The sequence below is a fragment of the Barbus barbus genome (genome assembly GCF_936440315.1).
Source record: "Barbus barbus genome assembly, chromosome: 2".
NCBI classification, from domain to species: Eukaryota; Metazoa; Chordata; class Actinopteri; order Cypriniformes; family Cyprinidae; genus Barbus; species Barbus barbus.
Window position 1 is genome coordinate 24651579 of NC_136730.1, and position 17073 is coordinate 24668651.

Sequence of the window (17073 nt, forward strand, 5' to 3'; positions counted from 1 at the left end):
TTTAATAACAGTAACTTTCAAGCTTCTGAAAAGTTAAATTCATGATGAAAATCAAGTACTTGGTTTAACTCTTTGGTTGTTGGTTGGATTATGATATGTGGACACAAAAATTTATGCAAACCTGCAGTCGATTGTGGAGGGGCAGGGTTTAGGCAGACTAAGATGATTAGAGACCGGCATATAAGTCTTTTTTTATATTTTTTATTAAATGTAGATAAAGCTAAAGTAAAATAATATCTATTTCAATTCATGCCAACTTTAAAGTGTGAAAGCATTGCTATTAATAATCACAGGAAATCAAAAGTTATTCCATACAGCACCTTTGACAAAAAGATCCAGATCCATTCAGATGTCTTAACTGTTGTTCTTTCTCTCATTTTTCACTCACATCTTGTTAGCCCCTCAGGGCAGCCCGCAGCCATGTTTGGCAGAACAATCCAGTCCTTATCAGCTAATAGTGACATTTCCTTTTTCATTGTTCTCACAATTTTGGTTGGAGGGTACAGATTTTCCATAAAAAATCACCGGTATGGACAAGTTACATGATGAGGAACACACCTGCTGTGTTTTTTTTCTTTTAATAGATTTCTTTATGAACCTGAACCTCTACCAGACAGGGCGTGGTGCACTCATCATAATAATAATCACGTTTTGATCAAAGTGATTGACTCCTCAGCCTAATGTCGGTGAAAAGATGAAAGATTGTGTTTTTATTGCACGCCAGTAATGGTGTAACACTGAACTAATTGCTGCTGATCTGCCAGTGTGTCCCCCGAGGCTCTGCAAACCAATCCTCTGCTTTGAGGAGCAAACGAACCACTGAAACGATGAAAAAAAAAAAATACCAGCATGAAACGGATAAATAAGAGCTAAATGAGACAGAAGTCTGTGGTTTTCCTGGAGAACCCCTCTCTGGTTTTGCCCTCTCACTCTCACCTCCTGACACACACACACACACACACACACTCTCAGTGTTCAGAAGAAACCTCAGTCCCCTCTTCCGTCAGAACCAGTCACAGCATGCACACGTCTGGCCTAGACTCAGCAGTTAGAGTATACTAGTGTTGGGGGTAACACATTCCCAAAGTATACTTCAGTTCTGACGTAAACACTTAGTGTATGCATGGCATTGTCCATGTGATGCACACTCGCAATCAATGAGCTGCACACATACAGTACATACCTACTGTGCTGTTGACAAAATGTATGTCATGCACAGAGTTTGCAACTCAATTAAATTTAAACTTTTTTTTTTCATGTAACTCACTGTTTTTCATATTATTTGAATTTCAACTATGCAACAAGCTTTATTTTTCTTTTTAAAATATTACTCGGAAGCCTCCCCTTTCTCTCTTTGCCTTGAGACTCGATCCTGACCCTGTCAAGTTTCTTATGGCAACAAAATAAAAATAAGACATAAAACTAATAAGACATAAGCTTTTAGCTCTTGGACCAGCATATCAGACATGCAACTGTTAAAGGTGTTAATATTATTGTTCTCAGAGTATGAAGAATATATATAAGCTATAAAAAATAAATGATGAATGGCCATTATAGTAGTACACCTATTATTTTCATTATAAGCTATTTTTGATTGTAAAACTTTATTTTAATGTGTCCTTATTGCACGTTACAAGCACTTACAATTGTAATAAGAATAAATTATGCATAATTACATGCAAGTAACCCTAACCATATAGTAAGTAATTTATATTATTAATATTACTCAGTACTTAAATGTATTATTACACTGTAACAAGGACACCTTAAAATAAAGTGTAACCTATTTGACAATAAGGAAAAACCTTTAGAGGCAACACTTACCAAAACATATCAAACATGTTAATGATTTAATGTAATTACTCCTTAATTTCGTTATTCATTTTTAATTTATTGTTAGAATTTTAGGTCCCACTCTATATTAGGTGCCCTTACGTAAAAATAAGTACAGTGTACTTATTGTGCTTACATTGTATTGCAAAACACTTTTGCTGCTTTTGAGGTAGGATACATTTAAGGTTAGGGACAGGTTTGGTGGTATGGGTAGGTTTAAGGGTGGGTTAAGGTGTAAGGAATGGGTCAACAGTGTAATTTTAAATGCAATTACAGAAATTAATTACACCTGTAATTACATGCAGGTGTTTTTAAAAATAAAAGTACAATGTATGTACACAATAAGTGCATTGTATGAAATGATTAATTTAAACGTAAGGCCACCTAATATAAAGTGGGACCTTTTTATTATATATATTGTAATAATAATTTTTAACGGACTAATGCAATATTTTATTTTTCAAAACATTGTTTACCAGCGCTGTTAAGCACATTTGACATTGCATTTTGACGTGTGGTGCTCATGAGATTTTCTCATCTTAATTGTTGCAGATGTTGAAAGTTGGAGAATTAGCAAAGCAAAATAGAAGGTTTAATAGAATTGTTCAGATATACAATATGGCTGAACTGTGGTGAGAAACCTCCTGCAGGGCACTGAATGCACTCTCGCTTCTCAGGCATTCAGATATTAAACTGCTACCACCACACTTTGAAAGCTGTTTTTTTACTTTCAGTAAATGAATATAGTTTTCTTTCTTGACTGATTTTCTGACAAATGGTGTGATTTATATTAAGTAGGTACTTGAGTAACAGTTAAGATAACAATGTTCATACCACTGATTTATGTTCACATCCCTGCTGTTTCCTAGTGGTTTGATCTTTTTACAGAAGCTCTTAATAAGCCAAGGTAAACAGAATGATAGTATCTTTCTTTGTTTCAATTCTTTGCTCTCTATCTGTCTTTTTCTAAAGCTCCTTCTGTCTTTGCCTGTCACTCAGGTACGATGTCAAACTCTTATTTCCATGGAAACTCTCAGCACCATCTCTACAAAGAGCTGGACAACATTCGCAGTCAGAGGAACAAACTCGGTGAGAGATGTTTTTAACAACGTTTAATTAAACCAAATTAAATTCTGATTCTGTCAGAGCTGTCAGTTTCAAATATGTGTAGGCTGCAATATCCACTCCTCATATTGTTGAATTGCAAAGTGTCTTTGAATGTGAATAGTCATTTGGACTGAGGCCAAATAGGGTATGGCTGTATCATTTTCGACGTCAGCCTGTGTTTTGGGGTATTATAAATGATTCCGGAGAGACGAGCAGTTGGGAAGGAGAGGAGGCCACAAAGGCACTTAGGATATTGGAGTGTGATGCAAACTTTATTGTGGCTGTCTCTCCAAGTGCAGTCATTAATTTAGAGGCAGCATGGTGCATATGCAGGGAACCCTGCCAACCTCAGAGCCAGAGCAGAATCAGAGTGAGAGATGTTGAGAAGGAGAGGGTAGAGGACAGAGAGGCACAGAAGTGAACACACACTGGAATCGAGAAAAGATGTTCTAGAATTACTTCATGGGTGTAGCAGGAGAATACCTAATATTTGTCACTCTTCTGAACTATACTGAAACCTCTGAACTGTGCTCACACAAATGTGGATTTAATTGAGTTAACCCAGAAATAACTGGTAGCTATTATTTCCACACATTAATAAAATGCAAAGCAATGAATTTACTACAGTAAAGCTGTAGTTAGTTCTTATTCACTACCGTTCAATTTGAGATCAGTAAGATTTTGTAGATGTTTCTGAAAGAAGTCTCTTATGCTCACCAAGGCTGCATTTATTTGATCAAAAATACAGTAAAAATGTGAAATAATTTCAAATGAATATATTTTAAAGGGCTCCCATTATGCTATTCCACGTTTTGAATTTTAGTCAGTGTGTAGTGTGTATGTTTGGGCATAAAATGATCTACAAAGTTACAAATCTCAAAGTCCTCTCCAAAGCGAGATATTTCGTTTTAAAAAAAATATCCCATTTTCAAGAACTACAACGAATGGCTCGTTTGGACTACAAAGTTGTTTTCCTGTATTTATGATATCACAAAAATAGCCCCCCCCCCCCCACCCCCCTACAGAAATTCGACAGGCTGGCAGGTGGGGAGAACACTTGGTTGAGCACTGCACGTTTCAAAATCAAAACCCGGTGCTGGTGTTTTTATATCACTATTTCTGAAGTAATCCGACTGTCTTCAGAAAATTTTGGATATCATTTTCATTTCATCTTGCTTGTAATGTCTGATAAAGCAGTGTTTGTGAGTGGAGCTCTGCTTTATGTACAGCGTTACCGGGAAAACCTTGATCTCTCCTGCTCCAACAGCGCCTCCTACTGGCAGAGAATTATTTTGTATATATATATATATGCCGCCGAAAATAGTGCAAGTCTGTGGGACTATGGTATAAATAAATTCAGCTGTATAACAATTTCACTGCAATTCATGTTATAATGTTAAAATTAAAGAACAATAAACGTTGCACTTATCTGTATATAGTAAATGCAGTTAAATCCGAACTTGCTGTTTTGGCAAGGGGCGGGGCAGTACTGAAACGCCGTCTAAGCTATTCGCCAATCACAACGCACTGGGACAGCTAACCAATCACAACACATTTCATTTTTCGGAAGGCGGGCCTTTATCAAACCCGGAACTAATAGAGCCGTTTGTGCCAGGTAAAGGCTAGAAGGGATACGTATGGCGCTACTGGGCATGCGCACATCAGTACAGCGTAATTTTTGTCACACTGTAGAACAATAGTTACTATTTTTTAATTCCTGTAAGGTGTAGGTTTAGTGTTGGGGTAGGTGTAGACGTTAAAACACAATCTAATAGGTATACAATTAATTTAATTGTTCATTTCCGGTCGGAGCTGTATCCCTTCTAGCCACAGCCGTTTGTGCCAGGCTGGGGAGAAAGGTATTGTAATAGTGTAAATTATGTGAAAAATAATGCGATTTTTCGAACCACCAATCATGAGAGCATGTTCTAGTACACCCCCAAAACAAAATCAAGACTTTGTAAAAGAGCATAATAGGACCCCTTTAAAATGTTATTTATTCCTGTGATGGCAAAGCTGAATTTTCAGCAGCCATTACTCCAGTCTTCAGTGTCACAAGATACTTCAGAAATCATTCTAATATGCTGATTTGCTGCTTAAACATTTCTTCTAATTATCAATGTTAAAAACAGTTGTGCTATTTGAAAGATAATCTTTTGAAAATTGTCCTGAATTAAATAGATTTTTCATCTTTCTATAGTTAAGACCCATTCACATGAAGAACAATAACTATAAAGATAACTATATTAGCCTCCACACCAGCAGACAATATTTATTCAAAGCTCACACTCGTCTGCTGTTTTAAATTTGTGCTTGTTATAGCGATTTTTAGAACTTTATAGTTATAGTCCTTGGTGTGAACAGGCCTTTACTATTTATCTTGGTGTGAAATTGTTTTTCTGTCAGACACTTGAGAGGAATGGACTAATTAAAGGGAGTGTACGGTGGCCGAGAGAGCTCAATGTGCTGCAAATAGAAAAAACACCTGCAAATTAAGAAAACAACTTCATCAATTTGACAACACATGCCCTGCAAAAACTCACAACACAACCAAATAAAGAAACGCACTGCAAATAGAAAAAACGCCTGCAAATTAAGAAAACAACTTTGTCAATTTGACAACACACACCCTGCAAATGCTCACAACACAACCAAATAAAGAAACGCACTGCAAATAAAATTCTTTATTTGGTTGTGTTGTGAGCATTTGCAGCACCTGCTGTCAAATTGATGATGTTTTCTTGATTTGCTGGTGCTTTTTCTATTTGCATGTGTTTTCTGAAGTTGCAGCGCGTTGAGCTCTCTCGGCCACCGTAGGATTGGGTGTAATTTGCTCAACGTCAGTTCATGGTAAACATGCGTACCGTTAGTCAGAAACTACAATCGTTTCTCTCACCCTCTGTCCTAGAAAGGAGAAAGAAGGCCTCAGCCTGGGAAAAGAACCTCCTTTACCCCATAGTGATGCTGATCCTGCTTGCTGGAACGGTACGTGTTTATTTAGCCTTTGCACCGTTATCATAACGGACCACAAAGCATGTGACTTGATGCAAGGGGGCGTGGGGGATTTTCATAAATTGGTTTGATGTTTCTTTCTACTGTTTATAATGCTTTTGTTTGTTTCCAACTGTGCTGCTTGCAGGCGATTTCTGTTCTCCTGGTTGCCCTGAACATTGTGTACTTGCTTGTTGATGAGACGGCTTTGCCAAAGGGTTCAACGGTAAGAAAAATGCAAGTAAAAAAAAATGAAAATGTAAACAAATACTCAGCTTTTCGTTCACTTGCTCGTTCTCTCGCTGCCCTGCAAAAAGCACGCTTTGCGTCGGGGCACACTGAATTCCAGATATGCTCAGGTGTGTGCTGTAAAAGAAAAGACACGTCGAGATGTGTATCATGTCGCTGCTGTTTGATGCTCTTTATCAGAGTTGCTCTCCCATTCGCTCTGCTTGATGTCAATTCAAAGGCACTCATGCACCATATGTATGTAAAACTCTGGACACCGACCTCTTTCGTCTTAACTGGGTGTTTTGAGTCAAAGCCCTGTAATGAAACCATCATTGCGCAATTTTTGACTGTGCGAAGACATTGTCAGTTTTCTCTTTGACAAGGGAATTACAAGTTTGGCTGATTGAATATGGGTCCAAGTCAGTTTACTGCCGGATAGGTAAATAGTTTAACAGGTCCATGGGAATGGTTGCACTCTTTCTTTTCCTCCATACAATGATGTTTTTATCTCACTCTTCTTCACCACTCCCACCTGCTGTCCCTGCTCCATACCTTTCTTCTTTGTCTTCCCACAACAAAGGAAATTCTTCATATCCTTTTTCTGGCCATGGTTTGATAGTGTTGAGCTGCTCTATAAGAGTGCCCGCTCCCCTTTCTAATTATTTTATTAGTGTCGATATTTGCCTTGGCATGACACTTGACTGAAAATCCCCCAAATTACACTTGTCACAGTGTTCAGAGACGAAGGGCCCTCTTGACAGGCTGGTTAATGCGTTTGATGAGCTGGACTGGTGCCATGCTTAAGATCTCATGTAACCACGACAATCCAGCAGCGGTGTCTGCCCGTTTGTTTGATGGTTTTTACGTCGGCTTGGGATGTGGCGGGGGGCGGGCCAGCATTCCGCAACATTCTTAAGAGAGATTGATGCGAGTTAAGGTAACTAGGTTAACGCCAGACCGGCAGATAAGGCAGGGTGTCATAAATGTGGCTGTGAGGTAAGGAGATCTAATGCAATGGCACTGCTTGCATTAAGCTGTCTGATGCACTGTTGCTAATGACGGCAATAAAACTCTTATTGCTGTCACTCCCCATGGATTCAGAATTATTGTCGATGCTAAAAACAGCCTCATTAATGTCCGGTTCTCATCCGAACTCGTATCTCACATGTCATACGGAGCAGAAGGAATGATGGAATGAGAAACGAGATGAGAGGGAAAGCGAGAGAGATCATATTTCTCTTTTTGACCTCTGAACCTTTGACAAGAGTCAACAGATGACACTTAACCTGTCAGTAAACATCTTTCAAAAAAAAAAAAAAAAAGTCCTGCCTAATTCACGATTAGTTTTTTGCTGCTTTTTTTCTGTTAATAGCCTTCATCAGAGGTAGCTGAGGCACATCAAAACATGCAGTGTAGTTAGGACACACCTGAAGGAAGGTATACACACAGATATCCTTAAATTCACTCAATCACAGGTGTTAAGCAGCACCAACAAACACCCGACACAGCTCTGAGCAAAATAGGGGATTTGAGATACCTGCCCTGTTCAATAATATCAGTCGGTTTATGGCTGTAAGTTAAATGACAGTCAAGGATGGATTTTTGGGTTGAGGTTTTTATGTTTGATCACATTACCAGTTCTATTCCCACTGTTACTACAACATCAACTACTGATAATACTCTAGTATAGGGACCAGTTCTCACTATTAACTAGTTGCTTATTAGCATGCCTATTATTAACAAATTGGCTGTTTATTAGTACATAAAGCACATATTCTACATCCCTAAGCCTACACAATACCTAAACTTAACAACTACCTTACTATTAATAAGCAGTAACTTAGGAGTTTACGGAGGCAAAAGTTGAGGTTAATGGTTAGAGAATTGGACCTTAAAATAAAGTGTGAACCAACTACTAGCTAACATTTTTGGATGATTAACTTATATAACAGTTTGAGTGTTTGATGATATTTTATGAGCAGGTGTTTAGTTGAGCTTCTCTGGTTTTTGAATCGCATGTAAACTTTCTTCAGGCCTGTCATCAATAACAGCAAGCAAGACTGACAGTATAAAATCTGGTTCAGATTTGATCTAATCCGGTTAGAAAGATCATCATAAATATTTGTATATGCTCTGTTGATTTTGAATTGGTCTGCTGTCAAATACACATCATTAGAATGAGAGTGGTGATTGATTCTTATTTTATTTTTTTTGCTTGTCAAGTCCAGACTAAAGTTGTTTTACATTGATAAATTATGTCAAATAAATGTTGGCTTTTATTGTAATAATTCCAATCCAAACCTTCAGATCACGTCAATGACTTCAAAAGATATTAAAGGCCTGAGATTGAAAAACTTTGTTTGCCAGCGCATTTGTTTTGGTTTCTTTTTTTTTTCCCACATTTTTCTCTTAATTTTTGGCAGCCATTCATGCTATGCAGCCTCTTAGTGTAAGAGCACCATTGCCTTTTTTTTCTTCTTCTTTTTTGTTTGAACACCTGCTCACATATTATGCGTGTGTGAGCGGCGATGAATTTAAAAAGATCTTTCATCTGCTTCCATTCATTACTTCGCCAATTTCACTCTGTCTGTCCTCGTTGGTGAGAGGGGAAACTTCGCTAATCTGAGCTTTATATGTTTTATATCTTCATAATAGCGTTCACTCAGAACAGCTCCAAATATTTGTGCCGCTTTTTTCTGCCCTCACTGCCTGAAGCACTGAGGTGTCAACACTGTAGTCTTATTTAGATTACACAGCTTCGGTTGTAACAGGAGCCTGTGCGTTGGGCACGTTGCTAAAACACGTCCACTACATGCAGTTACTCCTTGTAAGAGCATTGCCTCAGTCCAGAGAGAGAGCTACGAAAAATGATCATATTCCGAAAGCAAATTTTATGTGGAGGAAAAAAAAAAATCAGTTTTTGAAAATAACCATTGACCGTAACATTCACTCTGATTCTGCAGGAAAGAGATATTAGCAATGCCTCCTTATCCAAATTTGGAGTTGCCCAGGCGGTTATCGAAATCATTCTCATGTTGTATCCTTTGCTGTGTTTGATAATCTAATGCTGCATAAGCTCCATTCGAGTGTTTAATCACAGATTGTGTGTGTTTAGTGAAGGGACTCAAATCTGTTTGCTTATGATTGTCGTGAGTGAGTTCTAGAGGGAAATGTTAGTGAATGGTTTGACGGAAACAACTGTGTTAGTCTTAACTCCTGAACAGTTATCTGATGGTCTCATCTGTGGTTGGCTTCTATAGCCTTCGCATCTTTCAGGAGCTCACACCCAGAAAGGACGACACTACCATGACAACGGTAGGATCTGCAACACTGCTTCAGTTTTAAAGCCTGTTGATTCTAGGTTGGACTAAATGTATAAAACATTGACAATTTGTTGTAGAGTCAAATTGTTTCCAATTCTGAGATGTTTAATACTTGTCATTCTTCAACAAGTTTGAATACCTCAATGTTTTTAAGCATCTAATCAATTAAAAATAAAATAAAATAGGGATGCACCGATACCACGTTTTCCAGTACTCGCCCGATACCTATACTTTAATACTTGATAATACATCATTTGGTACTTGCCGATACAGAGTAACGATACCGATATTTTCATTGTATTTGTAATTTTTTTTTTAAATATTGGGTACAAAAACCTAAAGAGTATGTATAATGTTACTTTGTTAACTTCATTTATCAAATAGATAGTCAAACCAAAATTTATTCAGACAACTCCAACATTTCTCACATTATCACAGTTTATTCGCTATAGTTTAGAAAATGGTAATAAAATATGACAAGAACGCAGATTTAAACTGTGTCGGAACAAATTCAGCTTGATAATATCATAATGTCAGAATATTTACAAAACTATCAATAGCTTGTCAGGCCACCCTTAGCCTTAATGACAGCCTGTAGTCTCCTGGGCATGCTGTCAACCAGGTTCATGCAAACCTGAAATTCAATTTTTTCCCAGACTCGGTCTGAATAATTTTTGGTCCCACATTTGTATCAATTTTACTGGTAGTCCACTGTATGAAGAATTTTTGGGTATAATATGTCAAAGTTTACTTTATTTTGCTATCCTCACTTATATAAATGAACTATAGTGTCCTGCACCCACTATTAAAAAAAATATATGAAAAATTATATCTGGTCTCTGAATAATTTTTGGTTTGACTGTATATACTTCGGTTATTTTCACACTTAATTATGCCCATTAAAATTTATTTTACAAGTTTTTGTTATTGTCACTGTTCATTTTTTTTGCTCTATGGTACATCATCTTTACTTTAAGAGCTCCATTGCAGCGGCTGTAATCACGCGCTTTGCTGTAATAATGCAGGGAACCACTCGTTATAAATCTCCTAACTGTGATATTTTCATAAATAGAAATCGCCTGAACAACAACTGAAAATTCATCTCTTTCGGCAGTACTTGACTTCATCCTAAACTCCAAAAAAAAAAAAAAACACTTTCCCTCTATCTTTCTCTCCGCTTACTAGCTTGTACTTATTTGAACAATGACTGAGACTTGGTGTTACGAGCACTTCCTCTGTCCGATTGCCTCTACAAGATTAATCGCTTTTTGTATTCCCCAATTGTAAGTCGCTTTGGATAAAAGCGTCTGCCGAATGACTAAATGTAAATGTATCGGGGCATTTTAACGAGTACGAGTACATGAGCTCAGTATCGGCCCGCGGTATCGGTGCATCCCTAAAATAAAATATTGCATTATAACATTTTGTGCTTCATGTTAAGGAGTTAAAGGATATTTATTGTTTTATTTTACCTTTTTCTTAATATATTATTTTGCAAAAAAATTGGTCATGGTGCATTACATTTTTTTAGCCATCAACTATGGGATCTTTTATCATATATTAAATTTGGAATGGTGGAAATGTTTCCTTGTCTTGTCTTTTCTTGTAGATCATTGGTTGCTGTGTATCCATTCTAGTGCTGAGCTCGGCCTTGCCTGTCATGTCCCGAACACTTGGTAAGGTCCTTCTAACCTGCATATGTACATACACTGCCATTCAAAAGTTTGGGATGAGTAAGATTTTTCATGTTTTTTAATAGTCTCTTATGCTCATCAAGGCTGTATTTATTTGATCAAAATACAGAAAAAACAGTAATATTGTGAAATTATTATTGCAATTTCTAATATTGGTTTCCTATTTTAATATACTTTAAAATATCATTTATTTCTGTGATGCAGCAATGAATTTTCATCAGCCATTACTCCAGTCTTCAGTGTCCCATGATCCTTCAGAAATCATTATAATATGCTGATTTATTATCACTGTTGAAACTGTTGTGCTGCTTAATATTTTCTGGAACCTGTGATACTTTTTTCTTTGAGGAATATAAAGTTAAAAAGAAACCGCATTTATTCAAAATAGAAATGTTTTCTAACAATATAAGTCTTTACTATCACTTTTTATCCCTTTAACTCATCGTTGCTGAATAAAAGTATTAATTAAAAAAAAGAACAATTACTGACCCCAAACTTTCTATTTTGAATAAACACTGTTCTTTTTAACTTTTTATTTATCAAGGAATCCTGAAACAAATATCACAGGTCCCAAAAAATATTAAGCAGGACAACTGTTTCCAACATTGATTATAAACCAGCATATTAGAACGATTTCAATCAGTCAATAATAATTTTATTCTGGTCCTCACAAACAAATTTTCACAAAATAAATCAAATACATTGTTACCGAAAAAGGAGTAGGCAGAAGCGTTGCTTATTATGCCTACCCTTTATACATAATTAACTGAATGGGGACACTTTTCACTAAGTTAAATAACACAAAATAAACAATATAACAGAAACATTTCCATTTAAATGTACAAACATAATTCAAAACAAACATAAAAATAAACCCTTTTTTTAAACAATACAACCACAATTTATTCATACGGAGTCATAATTATTTTTCCATTTTTTTTATACCTTTTCTTAAATAGGCAAAGTGAATCACATACTTTTAGTTCCTTTTCACATTTATTCCATAGATTTACCCCTTTAACAGATAAGCACCTACTTTAGTTCTTGCCCTTACTTTTTTGAACATATACAATCCTCTTAAATTATATCCCTTTCTCTTATTTTGAACGATTGCTGAAGAATCATGTGACACTGAAGACTGGAGTAATGATGCTGAAAATTCAGCTTTGCTTCACAGGAATATATTTTAAAGTATGTTAAAAATGAAAACTGTTATTTTAAATTGCAATAGTATTTCATAAAATTGCATTTTTTTCTGTATTTTTGATCAAATAGATACAGACTGGATGAGCATTACAAAAAAATTTTTAAAAACATTAAGAAACTTACTGATCCCAAACGTTACCATAAACATTGCATTAAACATTTGTTTGTGTTTGGATACTACCATTTTTATACCATTTTCCAGCTGCATTGACGTATATACATACAGGCAAACTCATTTCCACTGTTAAGATTTAACAAGTTACATTCCAGCAGGATTTGCCATAGAGATTTTACACAAGAATGGAGCGAGAAAAGGGACAGACGAACAGCCGTCACAATAGCTGCAATAAACAACATGGCAAGCTACAGACAGCTGTTCAAATAGCATTGTGTGTATGTGCGAGTGAATGAGTGAGTACAGTGACTCACTGGGAGCTTCAGAAAAATATCAACATTTCTGCTGTGCTGCACTGAACAGATGAAAGGAGAGGTTGCATGAAGTAGTTTTTATTTGACCAAAGAATTTCAACAACTTTGGCCATACAGTCTCAGACAAATTAAAACATTTACTGTCACATGGACTCACACACATCCCCCGTGTGGAAAGTTGAGAGTCCTGCAGAAATAGTGTGTGTGTGTGTGTGTGTGTGTGTGTGTGTGTGTGTACACGTACGTACAAATATGTACAGGTTTGGCTACATCTGTGAGGTCCAAAATATCCTCTGTATTGAAACATGTCCTCACTAATATAGTAAAAACATGTTGAACACCGACTATTGAGCCAGACATCACTAGTTAAAATCATGAATAGCTGAATCATGTTTTTGTGGGAGTAATGTTTAGGGTTAGGGGTCGAGTTAGGACATATCATTAACCTTATATAAAACAATGGAGGTCTATAAGATGTCCTCGCTAATATAATGGAACAGGTTTGTGTGTGTGTGTGTGTGTGTGTGTGTGTGTGTGTGTGTGTGTGTGTGTGTGTGTGTATGTGTGTGTGTGTGTGTGTGTGTGTGTGTGTGTGTGTGTGTGTGCACGCATAACAGACTGCAGGAGCCTGCTGAAAATGTGGGAAAGGCAAACTGACTTGTGTGACAACATTGACTTTTACACAGACAGTTAACAACTCTCACCCTAACACTCTCCTTTTTAACGATATTAAACTCTTGATTTTTATTTTTTTTTGCTTTCTGAGAAGTAGGTTTCTTTATTTCATTAAGCCATTACAAGGGGTCACCTGAGAAAGAATTTGCTAAATAAGAGATTTGATCATCATTGATAGAGTGCCTTTCACCTAAAGTTTTATGCCATTGTTTTGATTCAACATGGCTGTCAGTGACTAGCTGTTATAGACCTTGCTGTATCTGAAGGACTACAGATGTTATTAGATTCTATGCAATTCATTTACTTAGAAAAATGGTGTAAATTTGACCACAGCCAAAATATCAGGCACGCTGAAGAGAAACCTTTTGAGAGTAGAATTTTGCTCAGTTTAAATGCGATTCTCTTTACAATTCCTTTTAAACATTACAGAGTACAGAAACTGGTCATGAAGTCTAGAAAAGCTCCTTTAATTAAATAAACTAAATTGTTTAATTTATCCGTCTGCAGTTTGTTCTTCTTTTAGGACTGGCGGAAAAAACTACAAAGGATTTATCAAGGTGGAAATCCTAGGGAAATAAAATCCTAAAGTAAAAAATATATTTTTTTTACCTGGCTGGTCAGTCTGAAAACTAAGCACATCTAACTTAGGATTCATATGTTTGCCCACAGATGAAAACTTGACCCTTTTTTACCACTTTCAACAAACTGCATGGTGCTTGAGATTTTGAGTGGAAACATTGAAGTTGTTTTAAGTTATCCTCAGGAGTCAGCCTGTTGTACCAATGTTTTATTTAGAGGTAGTCCAGAAAAAGGTTGAGTTATAATGTTATTTAAAGGAGCACCCAAAAGCAGGAGAGGAGGAAAAAAAGAATCATGCCCAATAGGAAAAGCCATGATGCAATGGGGGAAAAGGAGGCAGATTGTTCCTTTTTGAAATATGAAGCTGGTTGAGCTCTGATTTTACTGTGAATTTTAAAAGTGCTTAATTTGAAGTCAGTGTTTGGAAAGGATTATTCCTTTATCTGTCCTCAGACAAATGTTTCAAATCTTTAGAGTGTTTCATTTGAAATCAGAAAATTTAACATGAATGTACAGTGGGGCAAGTATTTGATACACTGCCGATTTTTCAAGTTTCCCACTTACAAAGAATGGAGAGATCTGTAATTTTCATCGTAGGTACACCTCAACTGTGAGAGACAGAATATAAAAATAAAATCTAGAAAATCACATTGTATGATTTTTGAATAATTAATTTCCATTTTATTGCATGAAATAAGTATTTGATACAATAGAAAAATAGAACTTAATATTTGGTGCAGAAACCTTTGTTTACAATTATAGAGGTCAGACGTTTCCTGTAGTTCTTGACCAGGTTTGCACACTCTGCAGCAGGGATTTTGGCCCATTCCGCCATACAGGTCTTCTCCAGATCTTTCAGGTTTTGTGGCTGTCGCTGGGCAACACGGAGTTTCAGCTCCCTCCATAGATTTTCTATTGGGTTCAGGTCTGGAGACTGGCTAGGCCACTCCAGGACCTTGAAATGCTTCTTACGGAGCCACTCCTTAGTTGCCCTTGCTGTGTGTTTGGGGTCATTGTCATGCTAGAAGACCCAGCCACGACCCATCTTCAATGCTCTTACTGAGGGAAGGAGGTTGTTGCCCAAAATCTCACGATACATGGCCCCATCCATCCTCCCCTCAATACGGTGCAGTCGTCCTGTCCCCTTTGCAGAAAAGCAGCCCCAAAGCATGATGTTTCCACCCCATGCTTCACGGTTGGGATGGTGTTCTTGGGATTGTACTCATCCTCCTTCCTCCTCCAAACACGGCGAGTGGAGTTTATACCTAAAAGTTATATTTTGGTCTCATCTGACCACATGAACTTCTCCCATGCCTCCTCTGGATCATCCAGATGGTCTTTGGCAAACTTTAGACAGGCCTGAACATGTGCTGGCTTGAGCAGGGGGACCTTGCGCACGCTGCAGGATTTTAATCCATGACGGTGTAGTGTGTTACTAATGGTAATCGTTGAGACTGTGGTCCCAGCTCTCTTCAGGTCATTGACCAGGTCCTCCCATGTAGTTCTAGACTGATCCCTCACCTTTCTCAGGATCATTGATACTCCACGAGGCGAGATCTTGCATGGAGTCCGAGGGACATTGACAGTCATCTTGAATTTCTTCCATTTTCTAATAATTGCACCAACAGTTGTTGCCTTCTCACCAAGCTGTTTGCCTATTGTCCTGTAGCCCATCCCAGCCTTGTGCATATCTACAATTTTGTCCCTAGTGTCCTTAGACAGCTCTTTGGTCTTGTCCATAGTGGAGATGTTGGAGTCTGATTGACTGAGTGTATGAACAAGTGTCTTTTATACAGGTAACAAGTTCAAATAGGTGCAATTAATACAGGTAACGAGTGGAGGATAGGAGGGCTTCTTAAAGACAAACTAACCGGTCTGTGAGAGCCAGAATTCTTGCTGGTTGGTAGGTGATCAAATACTTATTTCATGCAATAAAATGGAAATTAATTATTCAAAAATCATACAATGTGATTTTCTGGATTTTTTTAAATATTCTGTCTCTTACAGTTGAGATGTACCTACGATGAAAATTACAGATCTCTCCATTCTTTGTAAGTGGGGAAAACTTGAAAAATCGGCAGTGTATCAAATACTTATTTGCCCCACTATACTTCTGTGAAGAATAGAATCCTTTTTCAGAAAGTTAAATCGCTTTGTGAAATGAATCTCTTTGAAATATTTTGTTATTGTAATGATGAATGCACTTGTATTTTTTGCTTTATTTTATCTTGATTGTATCCGTCTGTGTTAAGTGATGAAGTGATGACCTGTGTTAATTCATGTCAGATTGCACATGCTGTATTCAGTATGATTATTTCAGGAAATCACTTGTTTGGCAACTTGGAAACACAATACTCAAATTTCAGATTTTTATGCTGTACAAATACCATTTCTTTTGAATGTCCGCATGCACCCTGTGGCCATGGATCATTTAGTCATAAAAATAGCAACTTGTCCGCTTTGTTTCAGAAAGAATGTATTATCTGGCGACAATAAATAACCTTCATTCTAACTGAAATATGACAGCAGATGGTAAATGTCAGACTTTCTTATCTAGGATGTGGGAAAAGATACTTTATTATGTTGTGTAATCTGATTAAGATGGAGCTGCAGTCCTTGAAGTGTCTTTCAGAATGGCCTTCTTTTTACCGTGTCTTCATCATGAGACCTCACCTGCAAATAGCAAATCCTTTTAAGAAACTCCCACCAACTGTATGCTAAAAAATAGGGAATCTGAGAATTGACCATTTTTCTGTCTTTCTTTCTGCAGGAATAACAAGGTTTGATCTCCTGGGTGATTTTGGACGGTTTAATTGGCTTGGAAATTTTTACATCGTACTTTCATACAATCTCCTGTTTGCTGTGGTAACCACATTGTGTCTGGTCCGAAAATTCACATCTGCTGTGAGAGAGGAACTCCTCAAAGCCCTCGGTAATGTATTCTGCCTGACTTCATTCTATTAGCACTTCTTCTATCTTAGTTTAATCTCCAAATTTGATTCTGG

At 37.0% G+C, this 17073-nt stretch overlaps 1 protein-coding gene across 3 annotated transcripts in view; it reads left to right on the forward strand.

Moving 5' to 3' along the window:
* Positions 1-17073, forward strand: part of lmbr1 (limb development membrane protein 1) — a 41923-nt gene that overhangs the window by 20847 nt on the left and 4003 nt on the right. For all 3 annotated transcript variants that reach the window (XM_079429723.1, XM_079429724.1, XM_079429725.1), the window contains 7 exons: positions 2833-2922; positions 5849-5925; positions 6080-6157; positions 9126-9199; positions 9387-9477; positions 11095-11161; positions 16839-17000. In XM_079429723.1, coding sequence (XP_079285849.1) covers positions 2833-2922; positions 5849-5925; positions 6080-6157; positions 9126-9199; positions 9387-9477; positions 11095-11161; positions 16839-17000 — 639 coding nt within the window. The remainder of the gene's footprint in view (positions 1-2832; positions 2923-5848; positions 5926-6079; positions 6158-9125; positions 9200-9386; positions 9478-11094; positions 11162-16838; positions 17001-17073) is intronic.